Source organism: Apostichopus japonicus, chromosome 16 (assembly GCF_037975245.1).
Source record: "Apostichopus japonicus isolate 1M-3 chromosome 16, ASM3797524v1, whole genome shotgun sequence".
NCBI classification, from domain to species: Eukaryota; Metazoa; Echinodermata; class Holothuroidea; order Aspidochirotida; family Stichopodidae; genus Apostichopus; species Apostichopus japonicus.
Window position 1 is genome coordinate 11,747,574 of NC_092576.1, and position 18,537 is coordinate 11,766,110.

At 41.5% G+C, this 18,537-nt stretch overlaps 2 protein-coding genes and 1 pseudogene across 2 annotated transcripts in view; all 3 read right to left on the reverse strand.

Moving 5' to 3' along the window:
* Window positions 1–7,258: 7,258 nt before the first annotated feature.
* Window positions 7,259–18,537, reverse strand: part of LOC139981977 (solute carrier organic anion transporter family member 4A1-like) — a 12,104-nt gene continuing 825 nt past the window's right edge. The window contains exons 3-8 of the mRNA XM_071994435.1: window positions 17,066–17,187; window positions 16,579–16,817; window positions 15,875–16,070; window positions 14,667–14,832; window positions 10,314–10,379; window positions 7,259–8,894 (exon numbers count right to left, since the gene is read on the reverse strand). Coding sequence (XP_071850536.1) covers window positions 16,714–16,817; window positions 17,066–17,187 — 226 coding nt within the window. The 3' untranslated portion in view covers window positions 7,259–8,894; window positions 10,314–10,379; window positions 14,667–14,832; window positions 15,875–16,070; window positions 16,579–16,713. The remainder of the gene's footprint in view (window positions 8,895–10,313; window positions 10,380–14,666; window positions 14,833–15,874; window positions 16,071–16,578; window positions 16,818–17,065; window positions 17,188–18,537) is intronic.
* Window positions 8,836–15,485, reverse strand: LOC139981976 (uncharacterized). Its single transcript, XM_071994434.1, has 5 exons — window positions 15,365–15,485; window positions 14,667–14,691; window positions 12,381–13,848; window positions 10,314–10,359; window positions 8,836–8,894 (listed from the first exon to the last, which is right to left on the reverse strand). Exons 1-5 carry the CDS (start codon window positions 15,483–15,485, stop codon window positions 8,836–8,838), a joined length of 1,719 nt encoding a protein of 572 aa, XP_071850535.1.
* LOC139983921 (U2 spliceosomal RNA) lies at window positions 18,411–18,483 on the reverse strand (annotated as a pseudogene).

The window sequence follows — 18,537 nt, forward strand, 5'->3', positions numbered from 1 at the left end:
GTTCCGCCATCTTAATTAGCTAGCCATTCGCGTACGTAGCCTACCGGTATACCGACTCAACGGTTGGCGCTAAGACTAGCGCTACCGACCGGTCGAGTATAGCCTAACGCGCTATTAAATCACCATAGCTGGATATTTATCTTCGCGGGATATTACTTTCCAAGGATTTACGTGAGTGCAATTACCACTACGAGATAGTTCACCAGAAGCCACAAAGAACACATTTTTAGGGGTAAGTCATAACCTCTGCCCTCAATTATTATAATCATTATAAATTGGTGACCCCGACGTGATTTTTAGCTTCTGTATTTAGCCACTGAACTTTGTAGCGTATCGCGTATTTATCTCACAGTTTTCATTCATAGCCTAGCCTTATCCTTTGTATTGGACTGTTTCCATTGCGTTTTACTGTTAGCCTACCACAACGTCGTCTCCTGTACATTACTTAGCGACATAGCGTTATACTACTACTGTTACCTATAGTTTTACGGTAGGGGCATTTATAGTTGTACTGGCCACATCAGACTGTGCTTATATCATTATTGGCCTGTACCATCTGACAGTTGTGTTTTAGTAGCCACATTTTCTGTGCTGTTCAGCTGTTTACGTTTCTCAATGACTCATCCGCATACTAGTACTAGGCCTTCGAACATTCGTTTGCTGTTTGTTGCTGACTCTCGGACTCACTCCTTTGAATATTACAAACAACCCGACGGTTACAACCTTGACATCGACTTTGTTATAAGAAGAGGTGCCAAAATCGCGGATTTGCTAACACCAACATTAGCAAGACTTCGTCATTATCCGGCAGAGGTGATTGGGTCATCCTCCGATCTCTCGTTCCATCATGTCGAACAATGAGGAGTTAGCGCTTCCGGGAGCTACTGCAGGTCCTGCTCCAGAACCCGACGTATCGCATGTTAATTTGCGGCTACCACCATTCTACCCAAACGATCCTGCCATGTGGTTTGGTCAGGTGGAGAATTTATTCCTGACCCGGCGTATTACCAGTCAGAAGACCAAATTTTCTTATATTGTCTCATCTTTAAGCCCCGATGTTGCACAAGAAGTGAGGGACATTTTACTCAACCCTCCAGCTGAGGATCCATACAAAGTCGTCAAGGCAGAACTGATTCGCAGTACATCTGAATCCGAGCAAAAGCGTCTCCTCCAGCTCCTCATCTCTGAGGAACTGGGGGACCGTAAACCAACACAACTTCTGAGACGAATGCAACAGCTTCTGGGAGATCGACAGTTGGAGCCGAGTATCTTAAAGCAGCTCTTCTTGCAAAGGCTGCCAACCAACGTACAACTCATCTTGGCATCTTCTAGCGACTCAATAAACATCGACGGCCTTGCAGCCATTGCCGATAAAATCGTCGAAGTCACTCCTGCTCAACCGTCCATCTCTGCAGTCCATCCACCTGTTCTTCTAGTTGCCAGTGCCGTAGCCCCTGACACCACACCACTGCATAACCTTGTAGCCAAACTATCACTCCAAGTCCAGGAACTATCTGCCACGGTTTCTGCTCTGACCAACCAGCGATCACGGGATCGATCCAGGAACACGTCTCAGCGTCCTCGCTCTTCTTCTCGCCGATGCCAAGTAATCTACTGGTACCACGCCACCCACGGTGACATGGCATTGAAGTGCACCCCACCATGCACCTTCACTACCCTCGCGGAGAAGTTAAACGACTCGGCCAGCAACAAGGGACGACGAGTTTGCCTGGCCCTTCCTGTAGCAGTCGTCTTTATTATGTTACCGACAAGAAATCAGGTACACGTTTCCTGGTTGACACTGGTGCTGAGGTCAGCGTTTTTCCGGCATCTTCTAAAGACAGGGCCAATCAGTTTTATTCCTGTTGAGGGCTGCGAATACAACAGACATCCGTACGTATGGTAATTTGTCGCTGACTCTTGATATTGGCTTGCGTCGTGTTTTTCGGTGGATTTTTATCAAGGCTGATGTTGCAACTCCACTTCTTGGTGCTGATTTCCTTAGGTAATTTTCGCTCCTGGTTGATGTTAAGAACCGTCGTTTGATTGATATGCATACTTCATTAAGTATCACCGGTATTCAGTCTTCGGTCAAATCTTCTCACCTCACCTTCAGCGTAGCTAATACTACTTCTCAGTATCAAACCCTACTACATCAGTTTCCCAACCTCACCAAACCAAACCGTCAGAGCGCAACTGTCAAACACGACGTGACCCATCACATTGTCACCAAAGGCCCGGCGGTGTTTGCTCGTCCTAGACGTCTCGCTCCAGATAGACTCAACATCGCCAAAGACGAATTCGAGCACATGATTGAGCTCGGAATCATCCGTCCCTCAAAAAGTTCCTGGTCCTCGCCTCTACACATGGTGCCTAGGAAGTCCGGCGACTGGCGACCTTGCGGCGACTACAGGGCTCTCAACAATGCCACCGTACCTGACAGATACCCAATACCGCACATCCACGATTTTACCGGCACACTTTACGGTAAACAGGTATTTTCAAAGATCGACCTTGTACGTGCATACCATCACATCCCGGTCGAGCCTGCGGATATCGCCAAGACAGCCATTACAACGCCGTTTGGACTGTTCGAATTTGTCAAGATGCCTTTAGGACTCAAGAATGCAGCACAAAAATTTCAACGTTTTATCGATGAAGTCGTTCGCGGTTTGCCGTTTGTCTATGCTTATCTTGACGATCTTCTCATAGCTAGTGCCAACTCCGAGGAGCATGTTCTCCATCTTAGTCAGCTTTTTCAACGGTTGGATGATTATGGCATTGTCTTGAGCCCTAGTAGGTGTCTATTTGGTGCATCGTCTCTTGATTTCTTAGGTCATCGCGTAGACTCTCATGGTAATCGTTTGCCAGAGAAAGTTCGTGCCGTCTAGGATTTCCCTCCCCCACAGTCACTCACTCAGTTAAGAGAATTTTTAGGTTTGGCAAACTTTTACAGAAGGTTTATTCCTCATTGTGCTGACCTCATGCAACCCTTGACGGATTTGTTGTCCTCTAAGGTTAAGAACAAGCCTATCAAATTGACAGAATTCCAAGTTGCCGGTTATGAGAACATCAAGTCATCTCTAGCTCAGGTTACATTATTACATCATCCTGTGCAACAGGCCTCTATTTGTCTCATGATGGATGCTTCTGATTTTGCTGTTGGTGGTGTTTTACAGCAGTGGATCAATGGTAATTGGCATCCCCTTTCCTTCTTCTCGAAACGCTTACAGAAAGCTGAATCAAAGTATAGTGCTTTTGGTCGTGAACTTTTGGCCGTCTATTTGAGCATTCGTTATTTCCGTCACATGCTAGAAGGCAGAGTTTTCATCGTTTACACAGATCACAAACCACTAACCTTCGCACTCAACTCAAAGCCTGACCGCTACTCTCCCCGTGAAATCCGCCATCTTAATTACATTTCTCAGTACACGACGGATATTCGCCACATCTCTGGACGGGACAATGTAATAGCCGATTCTCTATCTCGCAATGTCTTTGGTCTAACCACATCTCCAGTGAATTTTGCAGCAATGGCCTCCGCTCAACAAAGAGGAGCTTCACAGGCTACGGAACTCGTCTACATTAACCATCAAGGATGAACCACTATCCACTTCGGACGGCACCATTACCTGTGATCTCTCCACTGGCACGGCCAGACCTTATGTGCCACTGCAATTTCGTCGTGCTATTTTTGACTCGCTTCACTCGCTATCACATCCTGGCATCCGAGCAACTCAACGCTTAATCACCCAACGCTATGTGTGGCCCAGCATCAACAAAGATGTCAGAAATTGGTGTAGATCATGCCTCAAATGTCAACAGGTTAAGGTACAGCGTCATACCAAGGCGCCGGTTGGTACCTTTCCCGCTACGACGGCACTTTTCCAGCATATCCACATGGACATCGTTGGTCCATTGCCACCTTTTGATGGAAAATCTTACCTCTTAACGATCATCGACAGATTTACCAGATGGCCAGAAGCTATACCGATCCCTGACCTCACTGCTCAAACTGTAGCGAAACAGTTCGTCCAACGATGGATCCCGATTTTTGGTGTACCATCCATCATCACAACCGACAGGGGAGCTCAATTTGAGTCAGCACTTTTCCGACAGCTCAACCACCTTTTAGGTACTCAACGCATCAGAACTACGGCATACCACCCTGCTGCCAATGGCCTAGTCGAACGTTTTCACCGAAAACTCAAATCATCACTCAAAGCTACTGGTTCACCCCATTGGACTGAGGTACTTCCATTGGTACTTTTAGGAATACGATCTTCACTCAAAGTCGATCTCCAGTGTTCTGCTGCAGAAATGGTTTTTGGCACCACTCTCGCCTTACCTTCTGACTTCATCTCCTCAACTACACAGGACACTTTGCCTGATCCTACCAACTATGTTAGTCGACTTCGACAATATATGGCTAAACTCCGCCCAGCATTGACCAGACCCTCTTCTAAACCAACTCACATCCATGCTGACTTAGCATCATGTACTCATGTTTGGGTTCGGAATGACGCTGTCCGTACTCCCTTATAACGACACTACCATGGACCTTACGCTGTCATCACACGTCATGACAAATTTTTCGTTTTGAACATCCATGGCAAGCGACAGACCATTAGCATCGATAGGTTAAAGCCAGCGCATCTCGACGACAACTTCTTCAAGGTTGGACAACCCACCTCTACTCAAAGCGACAAGCCAGTGAAAGTTCCACGCACTCTCCCAGCTACGCCTGTTCCAGACACACAACCGGATACTGTTCGGGTCACACGCTCTGGTCGACACGTTCATTGGCTGCGCCGTTTTGTTCAAATCATCAATATGGACTGAATCGCAGTATGTGTTTGATTATTTTCCACCATGTTGAACATTTTTATCGCTTGCTTTCATCCTGTCGAGTATAGCCTAACGCGCTATTACATCACCATAGCTGGATATTTATCTTCGCGGGATATTACTTTCCAAGGATTTACGTGAGTGCAATTACCACTTCGAGATAGTTCACCAGAAGCCACAAAGAACACATAGGGGTAAGTCATAACCTCTGCCCTTAATTATTATAATCATTATAACATAACCACAGACCCTCTACTCCCGTGGCATATCACACCGACAAATAAATTAACTCTACTCAAACGCGAACCATTGTACATTCTGCTGCTAGACTGTTTCTTTTTGAGTGTAGCAAAGTGGCCTTGTGAAATGTGGTATGTGATGAGCGATTCAGTGCATCAGCTGCTAGTTGATATTGTAATGAATCTCATGTATGCAGACCCCAGCCAATGAGAAGCGAGGTATGCAAATGATGGCCTTTACCGCGCTGGGAAAAAAATCTCGCATCCTGCCCTACTATATTACCTGCGATTGTTTGTTTGTTTTCCTAAACCGGTGTGAAGTTAGATACTTATTCCCCGTTCCTCGTTCGATATTCGCGAATGAGTAACTGCTACCTATTCAGTTACGTATTCGACAATGGTATCGACGTAATACCTCTGGCAAGAAAAAAGCTTTCTTACAAGATGTTCATCATTTGGTCGTGGAAAGAGGTTTAACTCTAATGACTATACAGAATGGTACCATAATGCATCTTGTCCGGTCCAAATAGTTCTTGACCAACTAAAATGACCAGTAATTCATCAGTTCCTAAATTAATTTAACGGGACCTGAAAAAATCACTCTAGGCCCTCATCAAGACTAGCACGCCTTGGACCACCTAACCGATGGGTCATAGGAATTCTTAACACATTGTAGAAGGATACCATAATGCGTCTTGCCCGGTCAAAAGAGTGCTTGACCAATTAAAATGACCACTAAATCAACAATTTTTTAAATGAGTGTAACGGGAACTGAAATAAAAACCTTTAGGCCCTAATCAAAACCAGCACGCCTTGGACCACCCAACCAATGGGTTATAGGAATTCTTAACACATTGTAGAAGGATACCATAATGCGTCTTGCCCGGTCAAAAGAGTGCTTGACCAATTAAAATGACCACTAAATCAACAATTTTTTAAATGAGTGTAACGGGAACTGAAATAAAAACCTTTAGGCCCTAATCAAAACCAGCACGCCTTGGACCACCCAACCAATGGGTCATATGAACTCCAAAGATATTGTATAAGGGTACCAAAATGCGTCCTGCCCGGTCCAAAGAGTGCTTGACCAATTAAACTGACCACTAAATCATCACTTCGTTAATGAATGTAAATGAACCTGCAAAAATCTTTAGGCCCCAGTCAAGACCAGCACGCCTTGTACCACCTAACCAATGGGTCATAGGAAGTCCAAGGACATTGTAGACGGGTACCATAATGCGTCTTGCCCGGTCCAAAGAGTGCTTGGCCAATTTAAATGACCACTAAATCATTACTTCTTTAATAAGTGTAACGGGACCACGAATAAGCTTTGGGCCCTAATCCATGCAGCACGCCTTAGATCACCAAACCGATGGTTAACATGAACTCTAAGGACATTGTAGAAGAGTACCATAATGCGTCTTGCCCGGTCCAAAGAGTGCTTGACCAATTTAAATGACCACTAAATCATCACTTCGTTAATGAATGCAAATGGAACTGCAAAAATCTTTAGGCCCAAGTCAAGACCAGCACGCCTTGGACCACCTAACCAATGGGTCCTAGGAAGTCCAAGGACATTGAAGAAGGGTACCATAATGCGTCTTGCCCGGTCCAAAGAGTGCTTGGCCAATTTAAATGACCACTAAATCATTACTTCTTTAATGAGTGTTTGGTGATCCAAGGCGTGCTGCATGGATTGGGACCCAAAGCTTTTTCGTGGTCCCGTTTCACTCATTAAAGAAGTAATGATTTAATGGCCACGTCTCTCCATCCACTCGTGACGACCGCAGTGCATAGGCCTATTATGTGTAAAACCTTCAGACTATACATAACACAAACAATAAAGGAAATTATGCAGACCATGCATCAAGTAAATATCCTCTTTTCAAACCCCTCCCTCACCGCCACCCCACCCACCTTGGCCCACGTCTCTCCTTCCACTCGAATCGACCGCAGTGTATAGGCCTATTATGTGTAAAACCTTCAAACTATACATAACACAAACAATAAAAGGAAATTATGCAGACCGCATCAAGTAAATGCTAAAGAATATTACTTTTTTTGCGAAATAAAACCTAGGTTACAAAATGACTAATAACGGAGAACCGAAATGAGGCGATGCCATATGATGACCTGGGCCAGGGGGGGGGGGGGACACACTATTCGCTAGACTATCCAACCGTTGGTTGTATATGCAGTCGGAAGAAACCGTTTTTTATTTTTCCATCCATTACCCCTCCCCTCCTTCCCCAACATTCCCTCGATCCACTTCTACACCATCTTAAACACCAGAATAATATTAAATTATAACTTTCGAGATTTTATTATTTTGGTTGGGATTTTAACATAAACAAAACATACGGCAAGAGAGAGCAACGGGGAAAACACACTGTTTAGGAGCGTACAATGCCCCGCCCCTCTCATTTGCATGTGACGAGGCGTAATGACCACGGAAGGGTGACTATATCGGCGCAAAAAAAGGCGCAAAACGTCATCTTTTTAATCTATATGTAAAGGAAAGAAATGAGTGAAGATATACTGATATACTTGTCAAAGTAAAAAGAATTTAGCAGGCTGACCCGAATAGAAAAGTTCTCTCCATTAAAGTTGTAACATTCCCATTATAAAGATATCAGTTTTTCTTTACTTCATATTTCAGAAAATAAGCCGATAATATCTCATTTACACGTCTCAATTGTTGTACGAAAATTTGTAGTAATGATTTAGTGGTCATTCAATGGTCTTGTAAAATATTGAATTTTCCCAATTGGTGTGTATCTACGTCTCATATAAAGGGATTTTGTTTTTCTCTCCAGACTGCAGGGTTGTGTAGATTTTCTTATAAAAGTGGTGAGTCCTGGATAACGTACAATTATGGATGATAGCATTCCCCGAAGAAACAATTTAGCGGTGATGAAAGAGGCTCAATTGGGGTGCTGTGTAGGGTACAGACACCCAAAGAGGCAGTGAGACATGTGACTTTGATTTGAGGGGGTAAATCACAAAATTACACCAAAACTGTTCGACAAATGGATCCTCCGTGCAGTATTTTTTGAAATGTTTATCAACGCAAGGGCAGCTTTTCTGCATAATATTTTCTACATTTTTCAACATAAGAGCACTTTTTATTTCACAGTTTATTTCCCTTTTTTTTGTTTTTTGTTTTTGCAAGAGAACGATATTTTAAAAATAACAAACTGAAAGGCACTATATAATTACAGATAATAGACAAAGTTATCATCCATTTACAGCGTAGTCCTGTATGGGTATGTTCTAATTTATGAAAAGGGGCACTTTTGAGGTTTCTAACTACATTGGGGGTGTGGGTGGGATGGGGTGGTGGTGGAAGGGGACGGGCCCTCTGATTCGTCGGCTCCACCGTCAACGATTAACATCAACACATTATTAATGTCAGTGTGTGGTTATGTCTTCTTCATTGATGTCGTCCCTGTCGTTATTTCTTCTTGTCATCAGTCGTCGCTGATTCCTTGACCTCGTCTTCTGACGTCCCAAGGCCCTTCTCTGCATATGTTCTCTTCATACTAATATCACTATCTTGGTCATTCAATGTTTCCTTATCTAAGGAAGGCGTGTCGTCTTCTTTGACGATTGGTTTGTGTGTGAAGTAAGACGCGGCAAAACAAAACAGAGAAACCACACGACAAGATATGATAAGCTTAAGAGTATAGTGCGCGAACTGTTCATTTTCATACATCCAACAAGTACCTGCGCCGTCGCAGCCATGCTCTCATATCTTACAGATATCGTCAATTAAAACGCCGAATATGATTGGACCGGGAATCGAACCTGAAATGGCAATAGAAAAGAGAGAAAAATAGAAGGGGGAAGAAAAACTGCATTTAGAACCGTTTTTGTAAAATGAACTTGCTTCTACTAGCTTAATGAAGACATTTTCAAAGTTTGCACGAGTGCGTCATATTACTTCTCCAGTATGTGAGGAGTGGTATATTGTTAAAGGAGGAGGAGGAGGGAGGAGGAAATTAGCTTCAAGTACGCCGCAGTTTATCCCACCACCACACTGCAAAAACTGCGGTGTTAAAATATCGGTGTTAAAATTACGGTGTTAAATTGAGTGTTAAATTAACACCAGACAGAATATTTTGGAATAATGGGGTGTTAAACAAATTGGTGTTGTAAATTTTGGTGTTGAAATTCTAGGTGTTCAAATCTCGGTGTTTAAAGTCGGTGTTAAATTAACACCAAGCAGTATCGATTTCATCAGGCCTACGTAATCGGGTTGTACCAATTTATGGAAATTGATCGATTGTTTCTAGTATCTTATTGTAGGCTAAATTGTACCAAAACACAACAATAACTCCCAAAGCTGACCTGGCATAGGATATTTTCAACACGAGTTGCCTAATTATTGATGACTGTAAGTTTGGCTGTTGATATGCAAATTAGATGCGATCCATTCAATTATGGTGGCTATAGTAATATATTTCGAAAAATAACATAATAAACGAGGTTATTGCAGGATTAATAATGTTATAAAAGTGTCTTATTAACTCAGTAACCGAATAAGCCAATGAAATAACGAGATATATTTAGTTTTCTTGAATTCTTCAACAGATTTGGTATTCACTGTATACTTTTTGGAAAACTACAAAGATGAATAGTGTCAGATAAGTACAACTGTTATTCTTTGATGACGTAATGCTTTTTGCACGGACTCCATCATATTCATAAAGGAACTCTCTGCTAATATGATGGTATACCGGGTATGCAATATGTATGTTGTGCCATTATATTGCACAGATTGCACCTTTTTCAACACCCAATGGATTTACAAGAAACAACACCACTGATATTTGAACTTTAAATCTCGGTGGTGTTGTTTTAAATTTTAACACCCAATAAGGTGTTGGAAAAGTACTCCAAGACCGGTGTTAATTTAACACCCACGGTGTGGTCATATATGTACACCGCCGGAGAATCAAATTCAACACCGTCGGTGTTAAATTCAACACCGGAGTTTTTGCAGTGCATGATCAAATAATAGTCGTACCATTGCGTAATCTTTGGAAAAATTTCGATTTGATTCTCGATCACCAGGTGTCGGTCAAGCGGTTGTTTTATCATATATATTTTCTGCGTTCAACATAGAGCGGATAAACAGCTCTGTGCAAATATTATAATAGGCTTGGCCTGATATGGCTATATATATATATACTGAACACTAAATTCACTACATTCAAATATTACCTAAAGCTTTCAAAAGCGATGACTGAAGTCCAACGGCAAACGCCCTCTGTAAAAAAATAAACCACTCTGTGGAAAGAGATGGATGAATTCAAATTAGAGGGCGTCTTTAAGTTGAATGAAAATCTGTGTATATTGTACAGTTTTATGCTCCATTGTTGAGATAAATCTAGCATTGAAATCATATTTGAAATGTACTGTGCTACAAACGGTGCTATGCGAACGTTAATATGCAGTTGTACAGATTTCACGTACCGTATATGATCAACACCGAAACTGTAGTGAAGATTGGCTGTTATAATAATAATAATAATAATTTATTCTTATATAACGCTTTACATCAAAAGAATGATCTCAAAGCAGCTTCACAGAAACGCATAAAAAATACAACTTAAAAAGTATTACAGCTTAAAAATAATACAATCTAAAAATATTGCATCCTAAGAATTACAGAAATAAATAACTAACAATAATTAATAAAAAACAATAAAATTCAGAAATTAAAGACAAAAGCAATAAAATATGACAGCATACAATAAAACTAAAATACTAAACTATTACAGCCGAAAATTAGCAACAATAAGACTATCAAAACATAAATAGAAAATAAATTTCAATATAAAACAATCAAAAGATGGTAACACAATCAATATGACTGGAGGTTTAAAAAGAATAATACTTTCGAAAAAGGTGAGTTTTAAGGTGTGCCTTAAAAACATTTAATGATGGAGCTGCCCTGATGTCATTGGGGAGTGCATTCCATAGATCAGGTGCAAAATAGGCAAAGGATCGTGCGCCAAAGCTTTTTTGGGCGAATCTGCCAGGCTCTAGTCGTATCTCCATAGAATGTCTGTTCCTCTGTCGTGTGCGATTTGCAATCTGCATGGGCTCTGGAAGAGCCTGACGACTGATCAGAGAGCCAAGATTGTGAGGGGCAGTGCCATTTATAATATTGTAAGTTATGACTAGAGACTTAAATTCGATCCTTGCGGAGACAGGTAACCAATGAAGGTCAATCAATATGGGTGTGATGTGTTCGTGCCTCCTGCTCCGTGTAACCATGCGTGCTGCCGAGTTTTGAATCAATTGAAGACGTGCCAGTTGCTGTTGCTCAATTCCATATAATAAACTATTACAATAATCAAGGTGCGATGTAACAAATGCATGAATTAATCTTTCTGTGCTTGTGCGATCTAAGAGCTTACGAATTTTCCCAATACGATACAATGAGTATGATGCTGACTGACAAATTTTTGAAACATGACTTGACATAGAACTGAATTCATCAAATTGCACTCCTAAATTTCTGACAACGGAAATGGGTTTAATATGAGTAACACCAACTCTGAAACTAGATATGTCTGCTTGAACTTTTCGGAACTTACTGTGAAAATGAATTACTTCTGTTTTGCTATCATTGAGTACAAGTCGATTTGATGCCATCCACTCACGAATATCATCTATGCATTTTTCAGGTATGAATTTCCAGTCAGATAGATGTTTACACGAAAAATACAGTTGTGTATCATCGGCAAAAAGCATAAAGTCAATATCATTGGCTAAAATAATGTCTTCGAGTGGGGATGTATACAAGGTAAAAAGAATCGGCCCAAGACCGCTTCCCTGTGGTACACCGCAAAATAATGGTTCATCGTCCGAATAACAATTGTCAATACAGACACGTTGAGTACGTCCTCGAAGATATGAATCGAACCACTTTAAAGCAATACCATTTATGCCAAACCGATGCTCCAAAAGCTGCAGTAAAATATCGTGGTCAATTGTATCGAATGCGGCGGTAAGATCGAGTAGGACTAAAATGCACTCTTTATGATTGTCCATTGAAACTAGAATGTCATTTCTTACACGAAGCAACGCGGTTTCTGTGCTATGGTTTCTTCGGTATGCAGATTGAAATTTCGAATAAAGAGAGAATTGGTTAAAATATTCATCAATTTGATTAAAACACATGTTCTCTAAAAATTTATGTTCAAATAAAAGGTTGGAAACGGGACGATAATTTGATAAAACATCAGGATCCAGTCCGGGCTTTTTCAATAATGGTCTGACAAGAGCGCGTTTATGACGTCGCGGAACAGTCCCTGCTTCGAAGGAAGTGTTGGCAATGTTAACGAGATCATCCACTAGTTCTGGTAGGCAAAGTTTAACGAGCTGAGTTGGCATCGGATCGAGCGCTGAAGATTTCGAGTTCATAGCTGAAATACGTTTGGTCGCGTCGTCACGGGTAATTGGCTTGAAGTTCGAAAAGCTATGACTAGGTGGGCACGGTGGTAAACTTGGCTTTGTAACATCATGGAATGTATCGCGTAATTTCCTGATCTTCCCACAGAAAAAGTCAGAGAAATCTTGCGCCATTTGCTGGGGATCGTTGTGCTTAGGTAGGATGGCACCAGTTGACTTCTTGTCTCCTGTGATCTCATCAACCACGGCAAACAGCTTCCTGGTGTTGGCGGACTGTATGCGAGAACGGTGGTACTGAGTTTTAGCTCTCTCGCATTCGTCATGGTAAGATGTTCGGGCACCATGGAATATTTGCTTGTTAATCTCCAGAGGTGAGCTGAGCCAAGCTCGTTCTAAACGGCGAACATTATTCCTCAGAAGTCGGAGTTCATCTGTGTACCACGGAGCTCGAGCTTTGTTCACAATTACCTTCTTTTTCGCAGGAGCAAGCATATCCATAACGTCAGACAGTTTCTTACCGAAGTTGACTGATAACGTGTCAACTGAAATGCCATACTCATCATCACTGTCAACAGGCTTGTATTTTTTAATCGCCTCTACCAGCTGGTCACTTCGGATAGATCGAATGTTCCGTATAACACGTGTAGTTTTTGTCGCGTGGGGTCGTGAAATGTCCGTGATGAATTTTATCAAGCTATGATCAGAAGGTAGACTGTTGTCATTGGTGACATCACTGATGGTGCAGATTGGTGATTCGATCGAGCGGGTGATTACCAAGTCCAAAGTATGACCGCTAGCATGGGTCGATCCACGAACAAGTTGTACAAGATTCATACTACAGAGTAAATCATGGAATTTCAAGGCGTCACCATTTGTAGCGTTGTCGACATGGATGTTGAAATCTCCAAGAATAATGAGGCGACCTGGTGAAATTACTAAAACCTCCAAAAATGATGCAAATTCAACCAGAAAGTCTACAGTTTTGCAACCATTGGTTCTTGACGGTGGGGGCCGGTAGATAAGTACGATGCGTGTGGTGACGTCATTAACTGTGACAGTCAGATCAACATGTTCGAAGGATTTGAACAATCCAGAGTTCATCTTCTTCACCTTATAATCGGAGCGAATAATGAGCGCTACTCCACCTCCTTTACGGTTTGCGCGGGGCCGTTGATAAACATTATAACCGCTCAATGACGCTTTAAATTCGCTCACAGCACATTGTCGGTGTTCCCCAATCCAGGTTTCTGTTACAGCGAAAATGTCTGTATCATTCTCAACAATGCTACTACACAAGGCCGCAATTTTGTTGTTGATGGAGCGGGCATTCCATAGGCTGAAGGAGAGTTTGCGATTGCGGTGAAAAGAGGAAATTCGCTTTACTGTCAATAGATTTTGATTTTCGATACCGCGGTTTTGTTGTTGTTGATATGACCTAGTATGGTCACGGTTTCCCACAACAGTTTGGATGGGTTTAGGGGCTTTTGTACAATCAATAGCAATCAGATTGTCAGTGTTTGATCCAGGTCCACGGGAAAGCTCATAATTAGGTGAAGTAATAATTACCGGTATCCGCCGCCTTTTCACCCCCTTGGTTCCTCTCTTTGTCCGGCGATTTTTAAAGCGATTTGTAGCAGTAATCCCATTTGTAATTATTCGGTCGATAGTCTCATGGCTCAACGGTATAGACCGCGGTATTGTACGGAGATCGATGAGCTCCTGCCTACTGTAACTGTGTAGGTTAGGCTTAACATTAGGCATAGTGATAGGCCAATCCAACGAAACGTAAACAAATGTTAAAAATATCACAAGCGTAAAATAAACTTTCTCGATAAAATTTGAAAACGACTGCATCGCTGATGCATTGAATAAACCAATAAAAAATATAGTCCATGAAATCGTGGTGTAAAACGTTGAATTAACCAGGCGAAATTTAATAGTTTGACGAGCATTATAGTCGAGGTGCTACCTGTGCAGGTGCTACCAACACTTTATAACGTCATGAATTATTTAACAAACACCTTAAAGAGTACTCTAGTACCCTCACGCCCTTTTATAGACTTTTTCCACCAACCGAATTGCATCTCACCCACCAAGGCTCCACCCGCACAGAATCCTAGGAGTAGTTAATAAAATGATAGGATTATTACTTACCTGAAAGTAGCTGTGATACTGGGTACTATAGTAAAAAAAAAACAAGGGTCAGCATAATGAATATGCATACCAAGTAAATAGGTAGTAAATTACACGTTGATGTCTCACATCGTCAAAGCACAGCGTCGTTTGCATCAGAGGGGATACAGGAGCAACCTGTATACGTCTGACAAAAAAAAAATGTGTAAAAGTAAGTTGGCCTGACGTTTCGATCCTAGCAGGATCTTCTTCAAAGGCTAAGTGACAAGTAACAGTAACAGAAGGGACAAAAACACACACAGAATACAGACAGGTTAATGAGCATGGTGAACACAAAGAGATGTTAGGGGATTAGTAGACAAGGGATGGAGAGAAGAAAGAAAGAAAGAAACCAACAGGGGAAGAGGAGAGGTAGGAGATAAAAAAAAAAGAAAAAGATAAATAAGATTTCGTGTTAGTATAACAATAAACCTTAAGTTTTTAACGTCTTCAATGTTCTTGTTACATGAATGCCTTCCGTAGCAACATTAATAGAAGATTAGAAAGGGAATACCCCGCACAGACGGGAAACAATGTAACGTAACTTCCATGCATGATACAGATACTCCCAAACCCATGTTTTAAACTTTAAGTAAATACACGCCGTCCTTGTAAATCTAAGCAGTAATTTCGGCAATACCAACAGACTGCTACAGGCCGCTGATTACCGTTATATATACCTTCCAGGCCTTCCATCGACCTATTCAAATATGCAACTAGACTGTCTCGCACCGAATGGCGTTCCACAGACTGATAACTCACTTTAAAGACATATTGTTGCTGCGATTGGTTGCTTTGCATTGTGTATTTCCTGAGGAGGTCCTTATTTGAGGGCGACAGGCAATGCTGTTTTTGCCCACCAAAAAAAAAAAGCCTTCATGGACGCTGATTGTATGTCCAGAGTTTCGAAACCGGTAAGGAAGGTCGTAATTCCACTATATACATATAAACGCACACACACGCTTACACACACACACGCACATATATATATATATATATATATATATATATATATATACGCCTTTGGTTCGCCATTGGAAACGTCATTGAACACGCCATTAAATATACGCCATTGTACGCCTTTGAATATGCCGTTATAGATACGCCATTGGACACACACTACTTTGAATATGCCATAATAAAATTGTCATTAGGAAATGCAATGGTTCACATCAGGCCATGTTTCTTACCCATCTTTGTAAAGTTCTGTAACTCCGGCGAATACTACGTTATCGCAGCTCGCAATAAACACCAACATGGTGAAGAAAGAAATCACAAGGGATCCAAAACAAAACTTCATTTGGCCTCGAAACTCTAAATTAAACTTCAAAATGACCCAAGCACCAACACCGCAGCCTATCAGGGTGGACGGCACTACTACCACTCCTGTCAAGATAGTGAGTGAGTAAAGAGAAAAGAGAGAAAAGAAAACGGCTTTAGTCTGGAAGACGATCGTGCTTCACAGAGATGAGTAAGTACTCTGTAGAGCACAGTTCATACGTTAGTTTAATGGGAGATGGGTGGAAAGATATATTTCCAGAATCTTGGATGAATCTCATGATTTACGCATCCGTTCTCGATCGCAGTAATGGAAATGTCTTTAGATAAACATTTCCTTGGTATATATATATATATATATATATATATATATATATATATATATATATATATACACACACACACACACACACACACACACACACATATATATATATATATATATATATATATATATATATATATATATTTATACAAACACATAAACACTTAATGAGACGAAGAATAAAAATAGAGGAAGGGACAGGAGGGGTGTGGACTGGGGTGGGGTCCATTGTTAACATCGTCAAAACTGATCGGCTTTTTCATTAATTGTGGTAATACAATTTGAAAATACCTGCCAATAGCGCCGCTTGTCCGGCAGATAGATTAAATTGACTTTCCACAAATTTTGGTCCAAATACGGCCACGGAAGCTAGAATAAATCATTCCATGGTGACGCCTCCATTCAGAAACATAAATGGTGGATTTTTCAAAAGTGTCCAGGCTGCTTTAGGGAATCTGAAAGGTAGTTACCAAAGCCTGCTCTGACCGTGAACTCTGACCCTTTTTGAACTTCACCGATTTCCTTATGACCTGTGAAATTAGACGAGGTCAGAAATAAAATCAAATGATATTAGATATAACAAAAAAAAGTTCTTCCATCTTATACCCACCCCAACCTTTTCACACCGTCACCTATCTTACACGAAAAGGTGGCGATGTCTGATTAGCTCTGATTACTGATTAATCTGACTACTGGTTAGCTTTCTTCGCCTCTGTTGCTAGTTGTTGCGCCGTTTGCTTGTTCTTATTATTCTACCAAATCGATTCGCGTTGCTTACCTGGTAGGTTGGTGGGGACTCCCATAACTGAGAGACTGATGAGCAGAGAGATGCTGCCGCTTAAGAGGAAACCTATCCACCATCCTCTAACCCAGACTGGACTGCTCGGATCAATGTTGAGCCTGATAAATGACCACATGCAGACAGAAGTCAGAAGAGAGAAGTATGTGACTTTTGAACTTGACTTTGGTGAAGTTGGTGTACGCATTACAGTACGTCGTGAAGATAAAGAGCTGATCTGATATTGAAGTTTCCAAATAAATATTTGTTCACCTCTTGCTTTTTTTTCATTACAATATTACACTATGTACTTGATCTTTTACGAAGCACTATTATGCGTATTATAGTATAATAATGACTCAGATCGTGTCACGAAAAGTTGGGAGTTCGTGGACAACTCTGATATTCCATGGGGGGTTCGTGGGGGGATAAAGTTAGGGAAACCCTGGTTTGAAGGTTTTAGGACCGAATCGATGATGACGTCAGTTCTTTAGAAAAGGGTAAATGTTAATCCATCGTTTTAGAAGTTTTAATAAACCAACCAAACAATGACAATCTTGTCTCATTGAAAAGAATGTCATTTTAGAGGTAAAATCTTATAATAAATAATAATATTAAGTAGTTATTTTTACGACGCTAAAGCGACCACAAATGTGGGAGAAGCCTGCAAGGCATTTTGGATTACAACTAACACGTCGGGTGGCTTCCAATTCAAAATTTTAACTCAAATTTGGAATCTCAGATGGGAAAACGAATGCTCTTTGATGAAAAAATAACCCCACCTTACTATGACCGGGCCGGGTATCGAACCCGAAACTCCCGGTTGCTAAGCCTTATTGCTTCAAATGCCACCGCCTTTATCCACTCGGCAACAGGACCGGTATGTTATGTCTTGTGTATTTCCATTGTGTTTTGTGCTGAATTTGAGGATTTAGCCACTGATAACCGATGAGGCTGGCTGTTTAAAGGGTCATCTCAACAAGATAAAATGCCGCATAAAATACACCACGGACTATTTCGTTCTACAAATAAATGTTGCTGCCTTTGCTCATCCATTTTAAGTGAACAATCATACTTTTTAAGAAAAAGCTGCACCCAGGAAAGAACCTGGGCACGAAAACCAAACTACCAAACGACTGATCCGCTCTCAGCCCCAGTCCCCTTGCATCGGGACTGTGACTGTGTGATCATCGTCAGGTGTGTATCACCATTCCCTAAGGGAACAGATACTTTTTAAGAAAAAGTCACCTAGGAAAGAACCTGGGCACGAAAACCAAACTACCAAACGACTGATCCGCTCTCAGCCCCAGTCCCCTTGCATCGGGACTGTGACTGTGTGATCATCGTCAGGTGTGTATCACCATTCCCTAAGGGAACAGATACTACACATGATCTTAGCCAAAAGGCCGAGAAGCGAAGTGAACAATCATATAAAATTGAAAATCGTCACAATTTTGCAACAATTTACATTG